Source organism: Cyanistes caeruleus, chromosome 30 (genome assembly GCF_971803275.1).
Source record: "Cyanistes caeruleus chromosome 30, bCyaCae1.hap1.1, whole genome shotgun sequence".
NCBI lineage: Eukaryota > Metazoa > Chordata > Aves > Passeriformes > Paridae > Cyanistes > Cyanistes caeruleus.
This window is the reverse complement of record NC_141730.1, coordinates 1,877,783-1,898,588: the sequence shown is the minus strand read 5'-3', so window position 1 is coordinate 1,898,588 and position 20,806 is coordinate 1,877,783. Positions and strand designations below refer to the sequence as shown.

The 20,806-nt window shown below is 69.3% G+C and overlaps 2 protein-coding genes across 3 annotated transcripts; both read right to left on the bottom strand.

Moving 5' to 3' along the window:
• Window positions 1-447: 447 nt before the first annotated feature.
• TAGLN2 (transgelin 2) lies at window positions 448-3,649 on the bottom strand. The gene is made up of 5 exons (XM_086866374.1): window positions 3,535-3,649; window positions 1,355-1,563; window positions 1,110-1,284; window positions 931-1,033; window positions 448-850 (listed from the first exon to the last, which is right to left on the bottom strand). Exons 2-5 carry the CDS (start codon window positions 1,544-1,546, stop codon window positions 709-711), a joined length of 612 nt encoding a protein of 203 aa, XP_086722500.1. The 5' UTR covers window positions 1,547-1,563; window positions 3,535-3,649; the 3' UTR covers window positions 448-708.
• Window positions 3,650-6,124: 2,475 nt separating this feature from the next.
• IGSF9 (immunoglobulin superfamily member 9) lies at window positions 6,125-19,240 on the bottom strand. 2 transcript variants are annotated; one of them, XM_086866272.1, is made up of 20 exons: window positions 18,856-19,240; window positions 18,403-18,594; window positions 13,252-13,404; window positions 12,976-13,127; window positions 12,722-12,839; window positions 12,443-12,584; window positions 12,140-12,285; window positions 11,891-12,033; window positions 11,672-11,812; window positions 11,479-11,595; window positions 10,940-11,090; window positions 10,728-10,827; window positions 10,455-10,630; window positions 10,111-10,361; window positions 9,952-10,036; window positions 9,453-9,623; window positions 9,244-9,289; window positions 7,477-8,664; window positions 6,498-6,643; window positions 6,125-6,396 (listed from the first exon to the last, which is right to left on the bottom strand). In XM_086866272.1, the coding sequence occupies exons 1-20, from the start codon at window positions 18,905-18,907 to the stop codon at window positions 6,203-6,205; spliced, it is 3,864 nt and encodes a 1,287-aa protein (XP_086722398.1). In that variant the 5' UTR covers window positions 18,908-19,240; the 3' UTR covers window positions 6,125-6,202. The 2 variants fall into 2 exon arrangements, with proteins under 2 accessions (XP_086722398.1, XP_086722397.1); XM_086866271.1 differs by having other exon boundaries at window positions 10,704-10,827; window positions 18,856-19,238.
• Window positions 19,241-20,806: the final 1,566 nt, after the last annotated feature.

The following is a 20,806-nucleotide window of genomic DNA, read 5'->3' as shown; positions in this document are numbered from 1 at the left end:
AGGCTGAAAGAGGCGGGGCTTGGCCGAGCTGCGTCACCCGGTGCGGTGCCCTCCTGGCACAGACCCCTTCAAGTGCCCCCACACGAACACGAGCGACCCCCGCCCCTCGGAGGTCGTGGGAGAGTCACCAGTGACGTTCCCTCCCCTCCCGCTGCTCTTTGCCACGCCCATTCAAGCCCCGCCCCCTCATCACATGGGCCCACCCCCTCATTGTCCCGCCCCTCCGACCTCGGAGCTGACTCCGCCCAAGCCCCGCCCCCTCATCAGCATAGCCCCACCCCCTCATTGTCCCGCCCCTCTGACCTCTGAGCTGACCCCCCAAGCCCCGCCTCCTCTGGCGAGGCCCCGCCCCTTCACGTGGCTGCTGCAGGTCCCTGCACCGCCTGACCGGGGTCCCCCCCTTGTAACCCAGCAGGAGCCCCCAGCCCCAAATCACAACCACAGGCCTGGAAAGAAGAGGAACCGTTTATTGGGGCACGGGGGTCGCTCCCCAACACGCTGGGGGGGCCCTCCAGCAGCCCCCAAGGCACTGCGGGGTGGTGGGGTGGGTGCAGCGGCGCCGCCCCCACCCAGCCAAATAATAATAATAAAAAATGACTTTGGTCCTGACAAAACTGGCGAGCGGGCGGCTGCCCGGGCCGGGGGGCACCCGGCTGGTCCACGGCGGGGGTTAAGGCAGTTTGGGGGCATGGGGGGGTCCGGAGGGCCTCAGAGGATCTGGCGGGGCATCCCGTAGCCCGTCATGCCAGCCTGCGAGGCGCCCCGGTTGGTGCCCATCTGCAGCCCGATGACGCTCTGGCCCTCCTTCAGCTTGTCCTCGGAGAAGACGCGCCGGTTCTCCTGCGACTTCCTGCGGGCACAGGAGGTGTCAGCATCCCCACGGGACCCCGCAGCCCGGCCTCCTCCCCCACCTCCAGCACCCCCACCTACTTGGGGAACCAGTTGGGGTCTCCCACGAAGAGCCCATCACCCTTGGCCACGGCCAGGCTGCCCAGGTTCATCAGGGTCCTCTGCACGCACGCCATGTTCTTCCCTGGAAGACCCACAGCAGGCTCAGCTCCGTCTCCATCCTCGTCCCTGTCCCACACCTCGGCCTCCGGGTCACTCACCTTCCCAGAGATCCACGGTCTGGAAGATGTCGGTGGCCGCGATGCCGTAGCGCTCAGCCGCCTGCAGAAACTGCGAGATCTGCTCCATCTGCTTGAAGGCCATGGCCGACGCCTGGATTTTGGCCACGGGCGCTTGTCCCCGAGGGTGGAGGCTGTTGATGAGCCGGCACAGCACCTGCAGGCAGGGACGGGTCAGGCGTGCGGCACGGTCACTCCCTGCCCCGGCTGGCCCCGGGGGTACTCACCGTGCCATCCTTCAGCCACTGCTGGAAGCCGTCCCTGCCAGGTGCCGGCTGTGCCACCGCGCTGCCGCCATCGCCGCCGCACTGCGCCAGGATCCAGCGCACCAGCACCTGCTCCAGCTCGGGGTCGTACTGCCGGTCGATCTTCTGCTGCACCTCCCGGCTCAGCCCGTAGGAGGGGCCCCGGTTTGCCATGCTGACGGCAGGGGGGTCTGCAGGGATGGGACCCCATCAGCGGCTCTGGTGGCACCGGAGCACCCGGCACGGTCCCCGTGACCCCGGTGTGGCAGAGTCCCATCCTGCCTGGACGTCCGGCACGGAGCCTTATCACCCGTGCCAGGCGCTGCCCAGGCTCTGCCCCCTTCCTGCCCAGCTGGCCAGGAGCGGCGCTGGGTGTGTGCCCACCCAAGGGGCAGCTGTTCCCAGGCGGGGCGGGCAGCACCGCGAGCTCTCTGTGCCTGACCGGGCTCCACTCCGAGCATCCCCGTCCCTCGGCTCGGCCCCGCCGCCGCGCACGGGCTTGGCAGGCGCCGGGGGCCGGTCGGAGCTTGTTTGCGGATCTCACCCGTTTGCTCGGGCCTGGAGCCAGATCCGGGACTGGCGCAGGAGCGCGGGGCCAGGGCTGATGGCAGCAGCGTCCCCACCCCGGCGGGGCAGCCAGACCCCACCCCTGGCCAGGTGCTGCCTGGGCCAAGGTGCCTCTGGAGCGGTGCCATCCATGCCGGAGATAAGGGAGGTTGTGCCCACGGGGAACGCGAGCAGAGCGGCCCTGCCCGTACAGCCAGGGTGTCCCGAGCCCCCGGGGTCTCTCTGTCCCCTCTGCCCACCAGTGTCGTGGTGGGCACACCACATGCCTTGCCCCCACACCCTGTCCTGCCCTGCTGGCATTTGGGGGCACTGAGAAGCCAGAACACGTGCGGGTGGCCCTGCCTGTCCCGGTGTCCCTGTCCCAGCTGGGGACATGTGGCAGTTGCTGGCCCGGGGTAGCCCAGCCCACAGCCGGGGGTGCCAGGCCCAGCTCGGGGCACAGCCCGCCCCTGTCACACACCAGGCTGCAGGCTCGGGGGTCCTGTCACCAGGAGCAGCCCCAGGACGTGCTGCTCTTGGGGACAAGAGGAAAACCAAGCCCAGCCGGGTGTGCCCCCAGAGCCAAAGCCTTGGGCGGCCGCGGGGGTCTCCGGGGCGAGGCCTGGGGCACGGGGACCCCGCGGGGAGAGTCCGGCCGGGGGCCAAAGCGTTGGGAAACAAAGAGGAGCTGGAACTGGGATCATTTCCCGACCCAGCCGGGGCTTGACCAGGCGGGAGGGGGACACACCCGGACCCAGCCCCGCTGCCCTGGCGACCTCCGGAGCCCGCGGGAGGGGGCTGCGCCCAGCGCGACCGGGGCTGGGGACCCTCCGGCCATCGTGGGGACAGCGAGGGTCCCAGGTAGGACCCGGGGGTCTCCAGAGACAGCCTGGGCACCCCTGAGCTCTCTCCCAGGACTGGCAGGGAGGCGGCTGTACCCAACCCTGAGGGGACCGAGCCACCCTGGGAACCCCTGAGACCCTCCAGTGCCAACAGAGAGGGGACCTCAACCAGCACAGGGCCACCTTGGGGACCCCCGACACGCGCCGGGGACAGCAGGGAGGGGCCGTACCCAGGGCTCGACCACCCTGGGGTCCCCAGAGCCGCCCGGAGCCAGCGGGGAGGGGACCCCGGGGAGGACGCGGCGGGGAGGGGAGCGGAGCCAGCGCCGCGGGCGCGCCCCGGGGCTCCCAGCGCGGCGGGGCCGGAAGCCGCGCCCCGGTCCCGTTTCCCGGGCGCGGCCGCGTGTCCCGGCGGCCCCGCGGGCGCGGTCCGGCCGCAACCGCTACCGGGGCGGGCGGGGGAACAACCCCGGGAACAACCCGGGGGAACAACCCCGGGGAACAACCCCGGGAACAACCCCGGGGAACAACCCCGGGAACAACACCGGGGAACAACCCCGGGGAACAACCCGGGGGAACAACCCCGGGGAACAACCCCAGGGGACACTGGGCGCGCCCCGGGGGCTGAGTGGCCGTTCCCGAGCCGCTCCCCATCTCCGCCCCTGTGGCAGTCCCGGTCCGCATCTCCGTCCCGGTGCCCGTGTCTCTCCCGGTGCCGTCCCGATCCATCACGTGCCCACCTGCGCCCGGTGCCCGGTGCCAGCCCCTCCCTACCTGCGGCGCCGGTCCCGCGCTCCCGGGGCGGCAGTGCCGGATGCCGCCGCCCGCGCCCTTTTCACGGCTGATGTCACCGCGGCCGGGGGCGGCCCGGGACCGCCCGGGACCGCCCGGCACCGCCCGCCCCCGGGGCGGGATCCGCCGGGGCCGCGGCCAGGGCTGGGACAGAGCCGCCACCGCGCCCCGGGGCAGCCCCGCCCCGCGAGGAGGACACGGGGGGGCAGGGGAACAGGGTGGCCGTGGTGGGGACAGGGTGGCCGTGGTGGGGACAGGGTGGCCGTGGTGGGGACAGGGTGGCCGTAGTGACAAGTGGGCAAAGCGGTTGTGTGGGAACAGTGTGGCTGTGGTGGCCGAGATGAAGATGCGGTGGTCGTGGTGAGGAGAGAGTGGCTGTGGTGAGGACAGCGGTTCCAGAGGGGACAGGGTGGCCCTGGTGGCAGGGGGACAGTGGCTGTGTGGGGACAGACTGGCTGTGGTGGCCGTGCTGGGGACAGGGTGGTCACGGTGGGGACAGAATGGCCACAGAGGGGTTGTGAGAGGGACGGAGTGGCTTTGGTGGGGACAGGGTGACTGACCATGGTGGCAGGGACTGTGGCAAGGACAGAGTGGCTGTGGTGGCAGGGGACACAGGGGCTGCATTGGGACAGGGTGGCCGTGGTGGCTGAGGCGAGGATGGGGGATAACTGTGGTGACGGGTGTCACACAGGATGACTGTAGTGGCTGAGGTTTGGTGTCACACAGGATGACTGTAGTGGCTGTTTGGTGTCACACAGGATGACTGTAGTGGCTGAGGTGAGGATGGGGTGGCTGTTGTAGGGACACAGTGGCTGTGGTGACAGGCAGACACAGGGCTGTGTGCAGTGGCTGTGGTGGCTGAGGTGAGGACAGAGTGGCTTTTGGTGGCTGAGTGACAGTGGGGACAGGCTGAGGGTTCTGGTGGGGGCAGTGGCTGTGGTGACAGAACCTGGCATGGCAGCAGTCAGGAACGAGGCTGTGATGGGGACAATGCCCAGGGGACAGTGGTGGGTGCCATGGCCCTGTTGTGATGATGATGATGATGATGATGGGGACAACCAGGGCCTGGCTCTGGTGGCAGGGGGACAGCTCGGGGTCAGGGGGGGAGGATGTGGCCTCCCCAGCACCCACAGTGTCCCTGGTGGCGCCGGGAGAGACGATGGCGTTTGCTCAAGTCCCGTTTCCATGGGAAACGCCATCAAAACAACAAACAAAACCTCGGCTCAAGGCCACCGGGCGCCTCCGGGAGCAGTGGCAGGGCCACGGCTGCAGTGTCCCCGTCACCCCACCCACCCTTCAGAACCCAGCCGAGCAGCCACCGTCCCCAGCCCACCCGGAGCTCGGCTGTGATGGCACTGCCATGCTGTGGGCCAGCCCAGAAGTGTCCCCTTGCCCTCCCCGGGCCCCTCCCGCACCCATGGGTGCCACAGGGTGGGGTGCGTGTGGCCACTTGAACCCCCCAAGTGTTGAGGGTGTCCCCTGGGGATTTCGGGTGCTGTTTCCTGTGGCTTTGGTGACAAGGAGGAGGGGCAGGGAGTGGCACATGGGACATGATGGGGGACGCCAAGGGGTGGATGTGACGGGGTGACATCATGGGAACACGGAGGGGACATGAAGTGGGCGTGGCAAGAGGGCACAGGAGGAACTTATGGGGGCACGGGGGGACAAAGGGGACGCGATGGGGGGCACGGGGGGGAGGGGGTGACCCACGGCGGGACCCCGCTGTCCGCGACCCGAAATGACCCGCGCCAGAGCCTACGAGCGACCCCCCGGTGACGTCATCGTCTGCCCCCGCCTCCAGTGACGCGCTCCCGAGCCGTGACCATATAAGGGCATGAGCGCGCGGGGCCACGCCCACTCCCGCGCGCGCGGGGCCGCCGCCAAGCCCCGCCCCCCGGGGGGGGGGGGACGAGGATGGGGAGAACCGAGGGAGGGAAATGGGGGGGGGCTGCGGAAATTGGGGACATTGGAGAGGGGACAGGGACACTGGAGAGGGGACAGGGAATGGCGGCCACCCCGGAACACCGTTGGGGATGGGCGGGGGTACCAGGAAGATGGGGAGGGGGGACACTGAGAAGATGGGGGGCTACCAGAGCATGGGGGGGGCACCCCAAGGAAGGGTCACCAGGAGGATGAGGGGAGAGATGAGGGAAACGGGACTGGGAGGAAAGCGGGGGTACAGAGCAATTCGTGGGGGGACACGAGAAGATGGGGGGGTAGCAGGAAGATGGGGGGGCGGAATTGATGGGGGGTGGCTGGGAAGATGCGAGTGGGGAATGGGAAGCTGTGGCCAGGGGATGAAGGGGACAGAAGAGAATGGGGGGAGAACAGAATGAGGTGGGAGGGGGACACCAAGAAGACGGAGGGGGAGAGGGGGTAGGATGGAGTAGAAGACATGGGACACAGGGGCCTGCAGGGTGGTGGGGTGATAGGGGTGGGTGGGGATGGACGGGGGGGAACAAAGGGGGTCAGGGGCCCTGCAGGGAGCACAAGGAAGGTTTAGAAGGAGGGGAGAAGTGGCAGAGCCCTGGATGCCTTGGGGATGCTGGGCGACCCCAACAGGAGCCAGAGCTGCTCTCACGCCTCTTTATTCCCCCCCGCCCATCCTTTCAGCCCTCACCCGGGGGATCCCAGGGGGTCCCGGGGGTTCCTAGAGCAGCGTGGCCAGCTCCAAGCGCTCGGAGCAGCACCCGCGGGCACCCACCCGCTGCCGCCGCTGCTGGGTCCCCTCCCTGCGGCGCCGCGCCCCCGGCCCCTCGGGGCGGGGGGTCTGGCCGCGCTCCGGGGGACCCCCTGTCCCCAGCGCCTCCGCCGACACCGAGCTCACCGGGGCCGAGCCGGGCTCTGCGGGGAGAGAGGCAGCGTCCGGCCCCGCCGCGGCACCCGCCGGGCCGGCCACGGGGCCCTGGGCACGGGGGTGGGGGGCGCGGGGGGGCCGCACTCACTGTGCCGCTGCAGGTCCCGCAGGGCGATGGAGGAGCCGGGCCGGGCCGGGACCGCGCCCCGGTAAAGCTGCAGCGCCTCCAGGAGCTCCGACTCCAGCGCAAACTCCGCGTCCCACTCGTAGTTCTCGTCCACCGAGGTGTTTCTCCTGCGGGGAGGGGGCGAGGGGCAGGGCCCGAGGGCGTGAGACCCCGGGGATGGGTGTGGGACCCCGGAGAGGGGCGTGAGACCCCGGGGATGGGTGTGGGACCCCGAGGATGGGCTCCAGGGGAGATCCCAAAAAATGAGACCCCGGGGATGCGTGTGGGACCCCGGGGATGGGTTCGGGACCCCGGGGAGGGGTTCGGGACCCCGGGGATGGGTGTGGGACCCCGGAGAGGGGTGTGAGACCCCGGGGATGCGTGTGGGACCCCAGATATGGGTGTGGGACCCTGGGGATGGGTGTGAGACCCCGGAGATGGGTGTGGGACCCCGAGGATGGGCTCCAGGGGAGATCCCAAAAAGTGAGACCCCGGAGATGGGTGTGGGACCCTGGGGATGGGTTCGGGACCCCGGGGATGGGTTCGGGACCCCAGGGATGGATACGAGAGCCCCGGGAGGGAGGTCAGGGCAGACCCTGAGGTGTCAGATCCCAGGGATGGCCATGAGACCCCAAGGATGAATGCCAGGAGAGACCCCCCAAGCCACAAGTCCCCTTGGATGGGTGTCAGGGGCCGATCCCAAGGCGTCAGATCCCAGGGATGAGCATCAGGGGCACCACCCCGAGGGCTGTGGGGACAGGGGGGAGCTGGCAGGGATGCTGGGGGACAACTGGAGTGGTCTCTGGGGACAGCGCGGGGGTGTCCCCAGGGCACTGCAGGGCTGGGAGGCAGCTGGGAGGTGGCTCCGTGCCAGGACACCCCATCCCAGCTCGGTGGGACAGGCCCGGAGCTGTCCCAGCACGCTCCAGGAGCTCATCCCAGCGCCCTGCCCACGGCTCACCTCTTCCCGGCGCCAGCATCCGTCCTGCCCCGTCCCTCCTCTGCTGCCGAGCCCCCGCTGTGCCAGCTGCCCCCGTCCCCCAAGGGGGTGCCCAGGAAGGTGCCCCCCAAGGACGGTGCCAGCGAGGGGGGCCGCAGGAAGGAGCCGCTGCCCCGGCCGCTGCTCTGGCTGGTCAGGCTGCCCCGCGGGAGCTTCTCCGGGGGCGCAGCGTCCGGCGGCCGGCCCGGGGCCTCAGTCCGGAGATGGGGGGCCGGCTGCGGGGGAGCCCCGGGGCTGGGCGAGCGGGGCCGGGAGGGGGAGCCGGGCAGCGAGGCCTTGGCGGGGCCCACGGGCAGCCGGGGGGGCTCAAGGAACGCGGCGGTGGCGGCGGGGGAGGTGGCGTTGGCACTTGTGTCAATGCAGTCCGGGCACAGCGTCCGCCCCGTGCTCGGGGGGCTGGCGGGGGGCTCCGGCCGGGCGCCGGCACCGGGGGGCTCCGCCGGCTCCTCCGGGGGGGGCCAGTCGCCGTCCACACACATCTCCTTGAAGAAGGGCAGGCTGAGGTACTGGAGGATGCCGCTGATGGCCGGAGGGCCAGGGGACACCGGGGGGGCGGTGGCCGGCGGGGGGGAGCCCTGGCGGGGCGGCGAGTCCCAGGGGGGGCCGTGGCGGGGCCCGGGGGGCTCCTGGGCGGCGCTGTAAGGCAGGGTGGCGGCGGCGGAGGCCACGGGGCTGACATCGGTGATGCTCAACGCCACGGCCTCGTCCACGGGGCTGCTGCTGCTGCCGTAGCCGAAGTAGCGGCCGTGGCGGTGGCTGGAGGCCCGGGCACCCCGGCGGGGCTGCCCCGCGGGCCGGGGGCGCAGCGAGACCCCCCTGTGCCACACGGGCTCTTCCTCCTCTTCCTCATCCTCATCATCCTCCTCGGCGGGCAGCTGGTGGTAGGGCTCCAGGGGGTCCCGGGGAGGGTCCGGCTCCGGCCGCGGGTCGGTCTCCACCACGAAGCGCCCGTCGGGGCCGCGGCAGATGCGCTCCAGCGGGACGTGCTCCCGGCTCTCGTAGCCGGGGTAGCGGGAGCCGGCGATGCTCAGCCCCAGGCTGGTGCCGGCTTTTTCACCCCACAGCAGCGTCCGGTGCAGGCTCCGGCACGGCGACGGCTGCAGCTTCAGCTTCACCGTGCTGTCGGGGCTACCAGGGCCACGAGCATTGCTGCAAGGGAGAGGCAGCAGCTGCAGCACCCCCAGCCGTGCTCCCGGGCCCTCACAGCCCTGCTCCTGCGCTTCCCGATCCTTTCTCCAGCCAAAAGTGCCCGGAGGGAGCGGGTGGGGGGAGCCCCGGCCCCAGCACCCTGCTCCTAACACCCTTGGTCGGTGGCAGCAGGGGGTGGCTGTCCCCAGGCTGTCCCTGTGCCCCCAGCCGGTGGCAGAGGGATGATGAGGAGTGCGGTGGGATGGGGGGAGAGGGACAGGGATGGGAACATGGCATGGCCAGGAGTGGGACAGGGACAGGGATGGAGGGGAGCATGACATGGTGAGAGTGGGAGAGGGAGGGGAGTGTGGCACGGCCCAGAGTGGGATGAGAGGGGACGTGGGGGAGTGGAAGCCAGAGGAGTGACACGGCAGGAGTGGGACAGGGAGGGAATGGGATGTGGGGGAGCACGGCATGGCAGCACAGGGAGGGATCGTGGCATGGTGGGAGACGGACAGGAGGGGAGTGGGATGGAGGGAACACGGCGATGACACGGCAGGACAGGGAGAGAGAGCGTGGCAATGGCGTGGCGCGACTTACTGTGGAGGTGGAAGCTTCTTGCTGGGGGAGAAGACGAGTGGTGGATCTGGAAGGCCATGAGAACACAGGGGGATCACACGGCGAGCAACTCAAAACGTGATGAGGAGGAGACGGCGGCACCCACTCGGTCCCCACCCAGGCTGACCCGTGTCCTGTCCCCGTGTCCTGTCCCCGTGTCCTGTCCCCGTGTCCTGTCCCCGTGCCCGTACCTTGGCGGCGCTTGCGGACGCGCGCGGCGCGGCGCCGGTTCATGATGCAGGCGGCCATGGTGCTGAAGATGACGGCCACGCTGAGGAAGCAGATCCCCCCGATGACCCCCGCCAGCACCGGCTGTGGCAGCAGCTCCGGCAGCTGCGTGCGGGACGGGTACACCTCCATCCCTGCCGCACACGGGGCACCCCGTCAGGCAGGCACAGCCCCCCTCGTGTCACCACGTGTCACCACGTGTCACCAGCAGCACGGGGACACAGCAAAACCTCAGCTCTTGGCCCACCAGGGCTGCTCTGCGCTTGGTGGGACCATGGAGAGGGGATGCTCTGGTCTGTGGGGCTGAAGCCAAGGCAGACCCGTTGCCCCAGCTTTAACCTTTGGGGGTCCTGCTCTGACCCCAGTTTAGCAGCAGGGACACGGGGGTAGGAGCAGCATGAAGAGGCTTCTCCTTTGGGAATCTGGATGCTTTGCACCCCTGGGTTCTGTCCCCGGCCTTACCTGCCGTGGAGACGTTCACCGTGTTGCTGGGGTCGCTGATGTAGCTGCCAGCAAAGGCCACCAGTCGGAACTCATAGAAGGCGTCCTGGGGGATGCAGGGCCGTGAACCACGCGGCCACAGTGGCCACCAAACCTTAACCCACCCCGATCAGAGCTCACCTTGATGAGCCCTGGCACCAGCACCTGGGTGTCAGTGCCGGGGATGGAGCGCTCCAGCACCTCCCAGCCGCCCTTGTCCTGCCGCAGCTCCAGCGCGTACCCGCTCAGGGCCACCGAGGCGCGGGCAGGGGGGTCCCAGCGCAGCAGAACCCCCCGCACGGTCTCGTTGGCCGTCAGAGCCCGGGGTGGGGACAGGAAGACGTGCACGGTCATGGCCGGCGGCTCCGGAGGCACTGTGGTCACTGGGAAGCCTGAGGAGACAGCGGAGGTGGGAACACAAGGTGGGAACAGGAACCTCCGGAGTGCTTGGGGGTACCGGGGGTGTTCTGGGGAGCTCCCCTTACCCCTGGGCACGGAGGTGACGATCTGGCTGAAGGGGCCACTGCCCAGTTTGTTCTGGGCCAGGACGCTGAACTGGTAACTGGTGTCTGGCTGCAGGTTCTCCACCAGAAGGTGCTGAGCCCCCGCCGGCACCGACAGCGACACCCAGTCGTGGTGCGCCCGCGGCGGGTACCTCACCCTGGGGACAACAGGGACGTGTCAGCCCGGAGCTGAGGGTCCTTTGGGGGGACACGGCGGGGGTGGGCACTCACAGCGGGGTGTACCAGACACTGAACCTCTGGAAGTAGCCTCCATCGAAGCCTGGCTCCCAGGAGATGTTGGCTGCCAGCAGCAGTGGGAGCACGGAGACGTTGGTGACGGCGTGGGGACTGGTACCTGGCGGGCAGCAGTGTCACATTGAGGGGCTTGACCACCCCTTCCAGCACAGGGTGGGGTTTGCATTGCCCACCCTGGGACCATCCCAGCCCACCAGTGACGGGCAGCTCACCCAGTACATGGACAGAGGTGGCAGCGGTGACACTGGCCACCTGGTTGGTGGCCGTGCATTCCCAGACTCCGTGCTGCTCCTTGCTGAGGGGGTGGAGGACGAGGCTGCTGTTCCTGTCCACCTGGGCACTGCTCTTCCCCACGCTGCCCACCTGTGGGGCACGGACACACTGACAGGGGGCCACCAGCAAGCCACCCCCGTGCAGGGCCAGGACTGTGACACCACCACCCTGGGCACGAGGGGACTTGAAAAGGGGGACCCACCACCCTGGGGACGAGGGGACTTGAAAAGGGGGACCCACCACCCTGGGGCTGGGCTTTGCCACATTTTTAGAGCAAAGCAAAGTGACCTGAGGCCCTTCAGGAGCCATGTGATGGGACCCCACTTTGGGATGGGGTGCAGCATTGGTGGGGACAGGGACACAGCCTCAGGAGTGATGTAGGGACAAGGACACCACCCCAAAAATGATGCCCTGGAGGCCAAAAGATATCTCCATCACTGGGGGGGCTCAGCTGGCCTCCCAAAGCAGCAGCCCCTACCTTCACCCAGGTGATGCTGGGGGGGGGATCCCCGTGAGCCGTGCAGGGAATCACCAGCTCCCGGCCCACCTCCTGGAAATATTCCTCCTTGGGCCGCACCGTGAAGGCGGGAGGGTCCTGCAAGGCAGAGGGACAGTTTGGGGGGTTTGTCAGGGGGTGCAGAGCCAGGAGGGGACCCCGAGGGGCTCCTCACCTTCAGCAGGACGCGCGTGGGCCGGGACTCGCCGGCGGTGCCGTAGCTGTTGTAGGGCGTGCAGCGGTACAGCCCCAGCGCGTCGTCATTCCCCGTGGCGATGACGATGGAGCCGTCGGGCCGCACGGACCAGCCGGGGAGCTGGGAGAGGGGAACTGGGTGAGGAGGAGGAGGGATTTGGGAAGTTGGGAAGGGTGGTGAGGGTGGGAGCGACCGTACCTTGTCCAGCTCCAGCGGGCGCCCGTCCCTCGTCCAGGTGACGGAGAGCAGGGGGGGGTTGGCCCTGGAGGGGCAGCGGATCACGCCCCTCATGCCCTTGGGCAGGTGGGTCTCCGGGAGCATGGTGGTCACCTGCGCTGGGTCTGCGGGGACACACGGGGCTGGGGTCCCCATGGGCCACCCCTGTTCCCACCACAGCCCCCACAGCAGCGACCCCTACGGCCTGGGGTGCAGGAGGGGGGGACTTACAGAGCACTGTGATGAAGGCTGAGGCAGAAGGAGGCTTCCAGAGCCCGTTGCTGGGGGTGCAGGTGTATTTGCCAGCGTCGTCCGGGGTCGTTCGCTGCAGCAGGAGGCTCCCGTCCACCAGGACACGGACTCGAGCCTGGAGGTGGCTGGGAAGGGACAGGACAGCGGTGAGTGGCACAGTTGGGACTATCCCTGCTGTCCTGGGGTGGATTTGTGCCCACCACACACCCAGGCTGTCCCTGGCACTCGGGGCCAGGTTTGGAGGGCAGAGCAGCCCCGCTGCCATCCCCGTTCCTGCCTTACCTGAGGTGGAAGACGTTGCTGCTGCCCTGGAACCAGGTGTAGGTGAGGTTCCCTGGATATGCCTCAGCCTGGCACGCCAGAAAGGCATCTTGGGAGATGTTGACAGTGACGTTCTGGGGTGGCACCACAATGATGGGCGGCCCTGGGGGGGTGCCAGGCAGAGGGGCAGTGAGGGCTGGGGACAGGGGACGGCCCCAGCTGCTCCCAAAACCGACCGTGCCACGGCTCCCTCTGTGTGCCCAGCCCACGGGGCAGGGCTGGGGGATCACCTGTCCTTACCCTGCACGAGCACACGGGTGGTGTGGGTGACAGTGCCCTCCTTGCTGGACGCGTGGCACGTGTAGGTGCCGGCGCTGGTGCGTTCCACGGCGGCGATGCTCAGCGTCCCATTCCTCACCTGCAACGGCCACCAAGGGACAGCAACGTGTCCCGTGAACGGGGTGGTGGCAGCAGGCAGGTGCCACCACAGTGGGGATGGGCACTTGCTCTACGAGACCCCGGCTGTGCCCCATGGTGTGGTTTGTCACCCTCACCTGCACCGTGTCCCCGCTCTGGACAGGCAGGTCACTCTTCTTCCAGGTGACAACAGGCTGGGGGTTGCCGACAGCCCTGCAGGTGAGGCTCAGTGCAGCCTGGTCCCGCACCTCTACGAACGCAGGGGGGGTCTCCAGGAAGGTGGGGGGTGCTGGAAGGTAAATCCAGATCCAAACCTTCACCCCCAAACCAGGCTTGACTCGGTGTGGAAGCCCATTGTTCCCCCAGCCCTGGGACGTGTGGGCAGAGCAGGTGAGGGTGGGAAGGGCCGGTACCGTTGACGGTGAGGTGGATCCAGGTGCCGTTCTGGAAGTCGGCGTCGGTGCTGTGCCGGTCGAGGAAGAGCACCCGGCACTCGTACCAGCCCTGGTCCTCGGCACGCAGCAGGTCCAGGCGCAGCGAGGCACCTTCCTCCAGCCGCACGCGACCTGCGAGCCCGGCAGCGGCTCAGGGACAGCCACGTCCCCGGGTCACCCCATCGCCGGGCCACCCCCTCCCCGGGTCACCCTGTCCCGGGGCCATCCCCTCCTCTGGTCACCCCCTCCCGGGGACCTCCCCCTCCCCAGGGTGTCCGCCCACGCTGGCACCACGGGGGGCTGGGAACGGCGGTGCCAGAGGTTGGTGACAGCGACAATCGGCACCACACACATGGGTGACACGGACAGGAGGTGGCAGTGGCTCTGTCACCCGCCCCCGCCCAGTGTGGCCTCGGCGGGGTCCCGCAGCACGGGGGGTCCGGGCGCTTCGAGCATCGCTCCCAGCGGCTGGGCAGGACCGGCCCCAGCTCCCCTCCCTGCACACCCCTTCCCCCGACCCCTTTGCACTCTTCCCAAAGACTCTTCCCCCACGGCTCCCTCCCCCTGGCAGCCCCCCCGGCGCTCTCACCCTTAGGAGCCCCGCTAAGCCCCGGCACCCCCGCACCGGCCCCGCTCCCCGCGGCACGGGGGGGTCACGGTGAACCCCCGCCCGCCCCGCAGGAACGAGCTCTGCAGCTCCCCGGGGGGACACGGTGCCCGGGGCTCCCCCAGGCCGTGGGGTCCGCACCCCGCGCCAGCCCCACGGCCTCTTTGATGAGGAGAGGGATAAGGGCCGAAGCGAGAGCGGGCGCAGCCCGTTAATCCCCCGGGCTATTATCAGAGCCATAATCGGCTCAGGGAGCAGCGGGCAATTGGCTCAGCCCAGGCCGGGGTGCGCGGCCAGCGGCCCCCAACGAACGCGCCGGCACCCCCTGTCTCGGGCACCCCCTGTCCCGGGCACCCAATGCCCGGGCACCCCCTGTCCCGGGCACCCCCTGTCCCGGGTACCCCCTGTCCCTGGCACCCTCTGTCCCGGGGCACCCCCTGTCTCGGGCACCCCCTGTCTCGGGCACCCCCTGTCCCGGGGCACCCCCTGTCTCGGGCACCCCCTGTCTCGGGCACCCCCTGTCCCGGGCACCCCCTGTCTCGGGCACCCCCTGTCTCGGGCACCCCCTGTCTCGGGCACCCCCTGTCCCGGGCACCCCGCGTCTCGGGCACCCCCTGTCCCGGGGCACCCCCTGTCCCGGGGCACCCCCTGTCTCGGGCACCCCCTGTCCCGGGGCACCCCCTGTCCCGGGCACCCCCTGTCCCGGGGCACCCCCTGTCCCTGGCACCCTCTGTCCCGGGTACCCCGTGTCCCGGGCACCCTCTGTCCCGGGCACCCCCTGTCCCTGGCACCCTCTGTCCCGGGTACCCCGTGTCCCGGGCACCCTCTGTCCTGGGCACCCCCTGTCTCGGGCACCCCTCCCATCTCGGGCACCCCCATCCCGAGCACCCCCTGCCCGGGGCACCCCCTTCCCTGGTCATCCATCCCCCCGGCACCCCCTGGCCCGGCCCTCCCATCGCGGCCACCCCCGGGCCATGCCAGGTGACCCGGGACACCACGGCAGGGGCACAATCCCGGCACCGGGAACACCACAGCAGCCCACGATGCTCTACCAGCCTCCCCGGACCAGCAGCTTCCCGAGGGGACCCCAAGGCAGGAGTTTTGGGGAACCGCGCTGCCGGCTCTGCCCGGTGTCACAGACTGTCCCCACGCACTGCCCGAGGCACCCGAGTCCGGGCTGGCACCGCACGGGCGCCGCCGGCAGCGGGATTGCGATTCCGTGTCCCGCCAGACGAGCCCGGCAAGGATGAGGAGGAGGAGGAGGAGGAGCGGCAGGAGCCGGGCAGGCGGGTTTGGGCACCGAGATCCACCCTGAGCCCTGCGAACCCCACGTGCAAACCTTCCCACAGCGCCCGGAGCTGTCTCCCACCCCTCTGCCTTCACCCTACAACTCTGAGATGAGGGATCCTCCAGCCCTCACCCCAGCCCTGGCTCCCACGCCGGGTCCTGGGAAGTGGGACAGCTCTGGGAAGCTCTGGGAAGCTCTGGGAAGCTCTGGGAAGCACTGGGAAGCCCTGGGAAGCTCTGGGAAGCCCTGGGAAGGGCTGGGAAGCCCTGGGAAGCTCTGGGAAGCTCTGAGAAGGGCTGGGAAGCTCTGGGAAGGGCTGGGAAGCTCCGGGAAGCTCTGGGAAAGCTCTGGGAAGCTCTGGGAAGGGCTGGGAAGCTCTGGGAAGGGCTGGGAAGCCCTGGGAAAGCTCTGGGAAGCTCTGGGAAGGGCTGGGAAGCTCTGGGAAGGGCTGGGAAGCTCTGGGAAAGCTCTGGGAAGCCCTGGGAAGCTCTGGGAAGCCCTGGGAAGCTCTGGGAAAGCTCTGGGAAAGCTCTGGGAAGCTCTGGGAAGCTCTGGGAAGCTCTGGGAAAGCTCTGGGAAAGCTCTGGGAAGCTCTGGGAAGCCCTGGGAAGCTCTGGGAAAGCTCTGGGAAGCTCTGGGAAGCTCCGGGAAGCCCTGGGAAGCCCTGGGAAAGCCCTGGGAAAGCTCTGGGAAGCTCTGGGAAGCTCTGGGAAGCCCTGGGAAGCTCTGGGAAGCTCTGGGATAGCTCCGGGAAGCTCTGGGAAGCTCCGGGAAGCTCTGGGAAGCCCTGGGAAGCTCTGGGAAGCTCTGGGAAAGCTCTGGGAAGCTCTGGGAAGCTCTGGGAAGCTTTGGGAAGCTCTGGGAAGCTCTGGGAAGCTCTGGGAAAGCTCTGGGAAGCTCTGGGATAGCTCTGGGAAGCTCTGGGAAGCTTTGGGAAGCTCTGGGAAGCTCTGGGAAGCTTTGGGAAGCTCTGGGAAGCTCTGGGAAGCTCTGGGAAGCTCTGGGAAGCTCTGGGAAAGCTCTGGGAAGCTCTGGGAAGCCCTGGGAAGCCCTGGGAAAGCTCTGGGAAGCTCTGGGAAGCTCTGGGAAAGCTCTGGGAAGCTCTGGGAAGCACTGGGAAGCCCTGGGAAGCTCTGGGAAGCCCTGGGAAGGGCTGGGAAGCCCTGGGAAGCTCTGGGAAGCTCTGGGAAGCTCTGGGATAGCTCTGGGAAGCTCTGGGAAGCTCTGGGAAGCTTTGGGAAGCTCTGGGAAGCTCTGGGAAGCTCTGGGAAGCTCTGGGAAGCTCTGGGAAGCTCTGGGAAAGCTCTGGGAAGCTCTGGGAAGCCCTGGGAAGCCCTGGGAAAGCTCTGGGAAGCTCTGGGAAGCTCTGGGAAAGCTCTGGGAAGCTCTGGGAAGCTCTGGGAAGCCCGGCCCCGCCAGCAGCTGCCAGCCCCCAGCCCCAGGCGTGGCGGGAGCAGCCGGCTCCCGAACAAAGGTCCCTTTGGAAGGGATCAGAGTGGCCTGGGGACGCCCCTCAGCCTCCCCTTAATCCCCCTGTGCCGGCCCCAGCCCCCTCCTCCTCCTCCTCCTCCACCACCCTGCAAAAACAAAACCCTGTGGCCCAGCATCCCCCCGCGCCTGGCAACCGACATTCAGCGGGACACAAAAGGGGCTGCAGCCCCCGCCACAACCCGGACAGAGCCGGGGAGGGGGGACCTGAGCCCGGCCAGAGACCACCGACCCTGCTCTAGGGCAGGGGACAGTGGCCCATGACACCGTGGGTGGTGCTGGCACCCAGGGGAGAGCCGACCCCGTCCCCCCCAGCGCTGTCACAGAGGCAGGCGCAGCCCACCCTGGGACAGCCCAGATCTCCCCAGGAGGGGCACCGGTGACAGCAGCGTCCCCGCTGGGTGACACCTGATCTGATCCACCTGGGAAGCGCCGGACAGAGGGGGCTGGCGTCGCCCTGCACCCACCGCCCCATCCCTCCCTTCCCGGCGGATGGAAAACAAGCCGCCCCGCTGCCATGGCGACGGCCGCCAGCCCCCCCTGCCCACCCAGCTCGCCCTCATTCCAGCCACCAGCCCCTTCCCCCAGCCCTGATCCCAATCTGCTCCCGCAGCCCCCGGGGCCGAGCTGGCGGCGGGGACGAGGGGAGCCGGGGGGGGCGGCAGGACACTGCCAGCCCCTTCCTGGGTAACCGGAGCCGCGGCAGCCCCGGGGCCCCTCGGAGCTCAGGTAACCGGAGCCCAGCCCGGGCCTCCCGGGAGAGCAGGTGCCAGCTCCTGGCCGGGGGGTTCCTTGTCACCGCTGCTCCCCCAGAGTTAACTCGGAGCTGCTGAAAGCGTCCCCGGGTGTCTCCCAAAATCCGCGCCCTCTCGTTCGGCCAAGGAAGGGGCAGCAGGAGAGTGGATGTCCCAGCCGAGGTGATTTTTAGGCAGGGGACAATTTTGGCAGCAGGGTTTGGGTCGTGATCCGGGCATGATCCGGCCCCCCGGGAAATGGTCAGAGCACGGATTTCGGTGCGTGGCTGGCACAGAACGCCGGGGTTGGGCTCAGCCCAAATCACCCAGGGGCTGCTGGCCCTCCCTATCCCCAGGGGACACTCCTGTGGCCTTCCCCTCCCTGCTCGCAGGGATCCTCTCGCTGGGATTCCTCTGGCTCTGCCACCGCTCACTTTAAATACCCGCTAAAGCAGCGAATATCCCCCTCCCACGCCCAGCCCGTCCCCGGCCCAGCTTTGCTCCAATTAGCAGCTCCCCCGAAATCCCCTCCCCAGCCTCAACCTTCAGGCGACCCGCACGGGCCGAGGCAGCGCCCGCAGCCCTGGCACGGGCACCCCGGTGGCACCGGCCCGGGGTGACACGGCCAGCGCAGAGCCGTTCCGTCCTGCGGGAGATGCCCCGGCAGCCAGAGCCCACGGGGGTGGGCTGGGGGGGCTTCTCCCACGTTCTGCCCCGTGGGGATCCCTCCTGCTGCCAGGCTGGGCAGGGATCTGCCAGCTGGGCATCCCCATCCCTCCTGCCAGCCCTGGGGATGGGGATCGGGACTCACCTGCTGCAGGGACCTCCCTGCTCCCTCACCGTCCCCTCCCGCCCCCCGAGACCCCTGAAAGAGCCCCCCACTTCCCCGGCAGTGGGGCTAAGGTGGTCCAACAGCAGCAGCACCCGGTAGGACCCAACCACAGCGAGTGGAGACACAGGACACCCCAGGGGGAACCCCGGGACCCCCCGCCCGCCCCGTCCCCGCGACTCACCCGCGTACTCGGGGTCCACGCGGGGCGAGTAGAGCCCGAACTTGATGAAGATGGGGAGGACGAAGCCGAAGCGGACCCACTCGATCACGTAGAGCGGCGGGCGCGCCTCGTGTGCCGCCAGGAGCCCGCAGCCCAGCACCGCGCTGCCCCCGACGCGCCCCACCACGGCCCGGGGCTCGCTCCGGCCGCTGCCTGCGGGACCGGCACCGGCACGGGTGAGACGGGACACGCCGGGAGGAACCGGGATAGGGCCGGGACACACCGGGACACACCGGGACCTTTCCCCTGCCCTCGGAACACCCCGCCCTCGCCTTCCCGGTACCCGGCACTGGCCGGACCGGCCCCGCCGGGACACACCGGGACCCTTTCCCCACCCTCGAGCCCCGCGGGCCGGCACCGACCGGACCGGCCCCGCCGCCCTCCCCGCCCCCGCTCCCCGGGGCGGCCCCTCACCCCCGGCTCCGGCGAGCAGGCTGAGGACGGCGGCGCGCAGCCACCACCGCATAGCCCAGGCCCCCCCTGCGGCGGCTCCCGCGGCGTCACCGGGGCCCACGGACCGGCGGGCTCTGCCGGGCAGCCCCGGGGGCACCGGCCCCGGGTGGGGGGCGCGGGGGGCTCCGCGTCCCGCCGTTCCTCATGCCCGGCCGGCCGCTCTCGGCTCTTCCCGGCTGCGCTCGGCTCTTCCCGGCTCCGTTCGGCTCTTTCCGGGTCGGTTCGGGTCCGTCCGGGTCCGCTCGGCTCCGGCCGCCGCCGCCGGGCGGCCGCAAACAAACCCGCGATGGCGGGAGGGGCCGCCCCGGCCACGCCCCCCGCCGCCCGTTGCCGCGGCGACAGCCAATCAGAAGCCGCCGCTGGGCGCGTCCTGAAGCGGCCAATGGCGGAGCGAGGCAGCGGGGAGCGAAGGATGCTGGGAAATGTAGTACCGGGGGGGACGGGGGGAATGTGGGGTGACACGAAGGGATATGGGGGGGGAAAGCGAGGGGGACACGGGGAGACACAGGGGGGATCACGGGTGGAACCGGGGGAGGCATGGGTGGCTACGGGAGGGGCACCTAGAGGGAGGACACGAGTGGGACACATGGGTGGGATAGACACGGGACATGCGGTGGGACACTGGAGGGACACGGGGGGGACACGGAGGGGGACCGGAGAGGACACGTGAATGAAAAACACAGGTGGGACACACGAAGGGGACATATGGGTGGGATATGGGGACACACTGGTGGGACTGAGGGAAGCTGAGGCGGGGACACAAGGGTGAGACACAGGGGTGGGACTGGGACGGATGAGGGGGTCATGAATAGGACACAGGCATGACACAAGGGTGGGACACACGGGTGGGACATGGACAGGACACATGGGTGGGACATGGATGGGACACACGAGTGGGACATGGACAGGACACACGGGTGGGACATGGACAGGACACATGAGTGGGACATGGACAGAACACGCAGGTGGGACATGGACAGAACACGCAGGTGGGACATGGATGGGACACACGGGTGGGACATGGATGGGACACACGAGTGGGACATGGACAGGACACACGGGTGGGACATGGATGGGACACATGGGTGGGACATGGATGGGACACACGAGTGGGACATGGACAGGACACACGGGTGGGACATGGACAGGACACGTGGATGGGGTTGCTGTAGTTCGGGTGTGTGATTCCTCCACGGGACACAGGGACGGGTGGGTGGCACTGGGGGCTGTGACAAGCAAGCCCAGCCCCATGTCCCCTCTGTCCCCTCTGCGTGTCCCAGGCCCTCTGTGCCAGCACTTAGCGCTCGCCCTTCCCCATCCCAGCTCCCGCTCTCTAATCCCATCCTAAATGTGTCCCCACACAGGGACAGCCACCGGTGCCGTGTCCCCATCCCGCGAGCTGAGCCGGAGCTGGGCCGCTCGCCAGGCTGGGGGGACAGGAGGGGACACAGGGGACGGGGGGACATCCTGGTGCTGTTCCCAGCACAGAACCGGGATCAAGGGCTGAGCAAACCCCACACCAGTGACACCGGCCCGGCCACATGGGAGCCCTGGCAGCGGTGCTGGGGCGATGCACCCCCAGCCCAGCCCCACGTTGGAGGGGGTGGGGGGTCCACAGAGCCCCCCCCGGCCCAGCCTGGCCCCCTGAGCCCGGGGGACTCTGAGGACAGCACGGAGTCAGCGGAGTTAAGGGCAATAATTCTGCCATAAGCAGCTTTCAGCCGCTCCGGCCCATGTGCTCCCGTGAGCTTAGGCTGGACGCCGCTGTCCGGCACTGCCACCACGGCCACAGTGTCCCCACCGTGGCCACAGTGTCCCCACAGTGTCCCCACCACGTCCCCATTGTCCCCATGCCAGCCCCCACGCAGGACTGGGCACCCCAAACTGGCTGCACCCCAAGCACGCTCCTCAC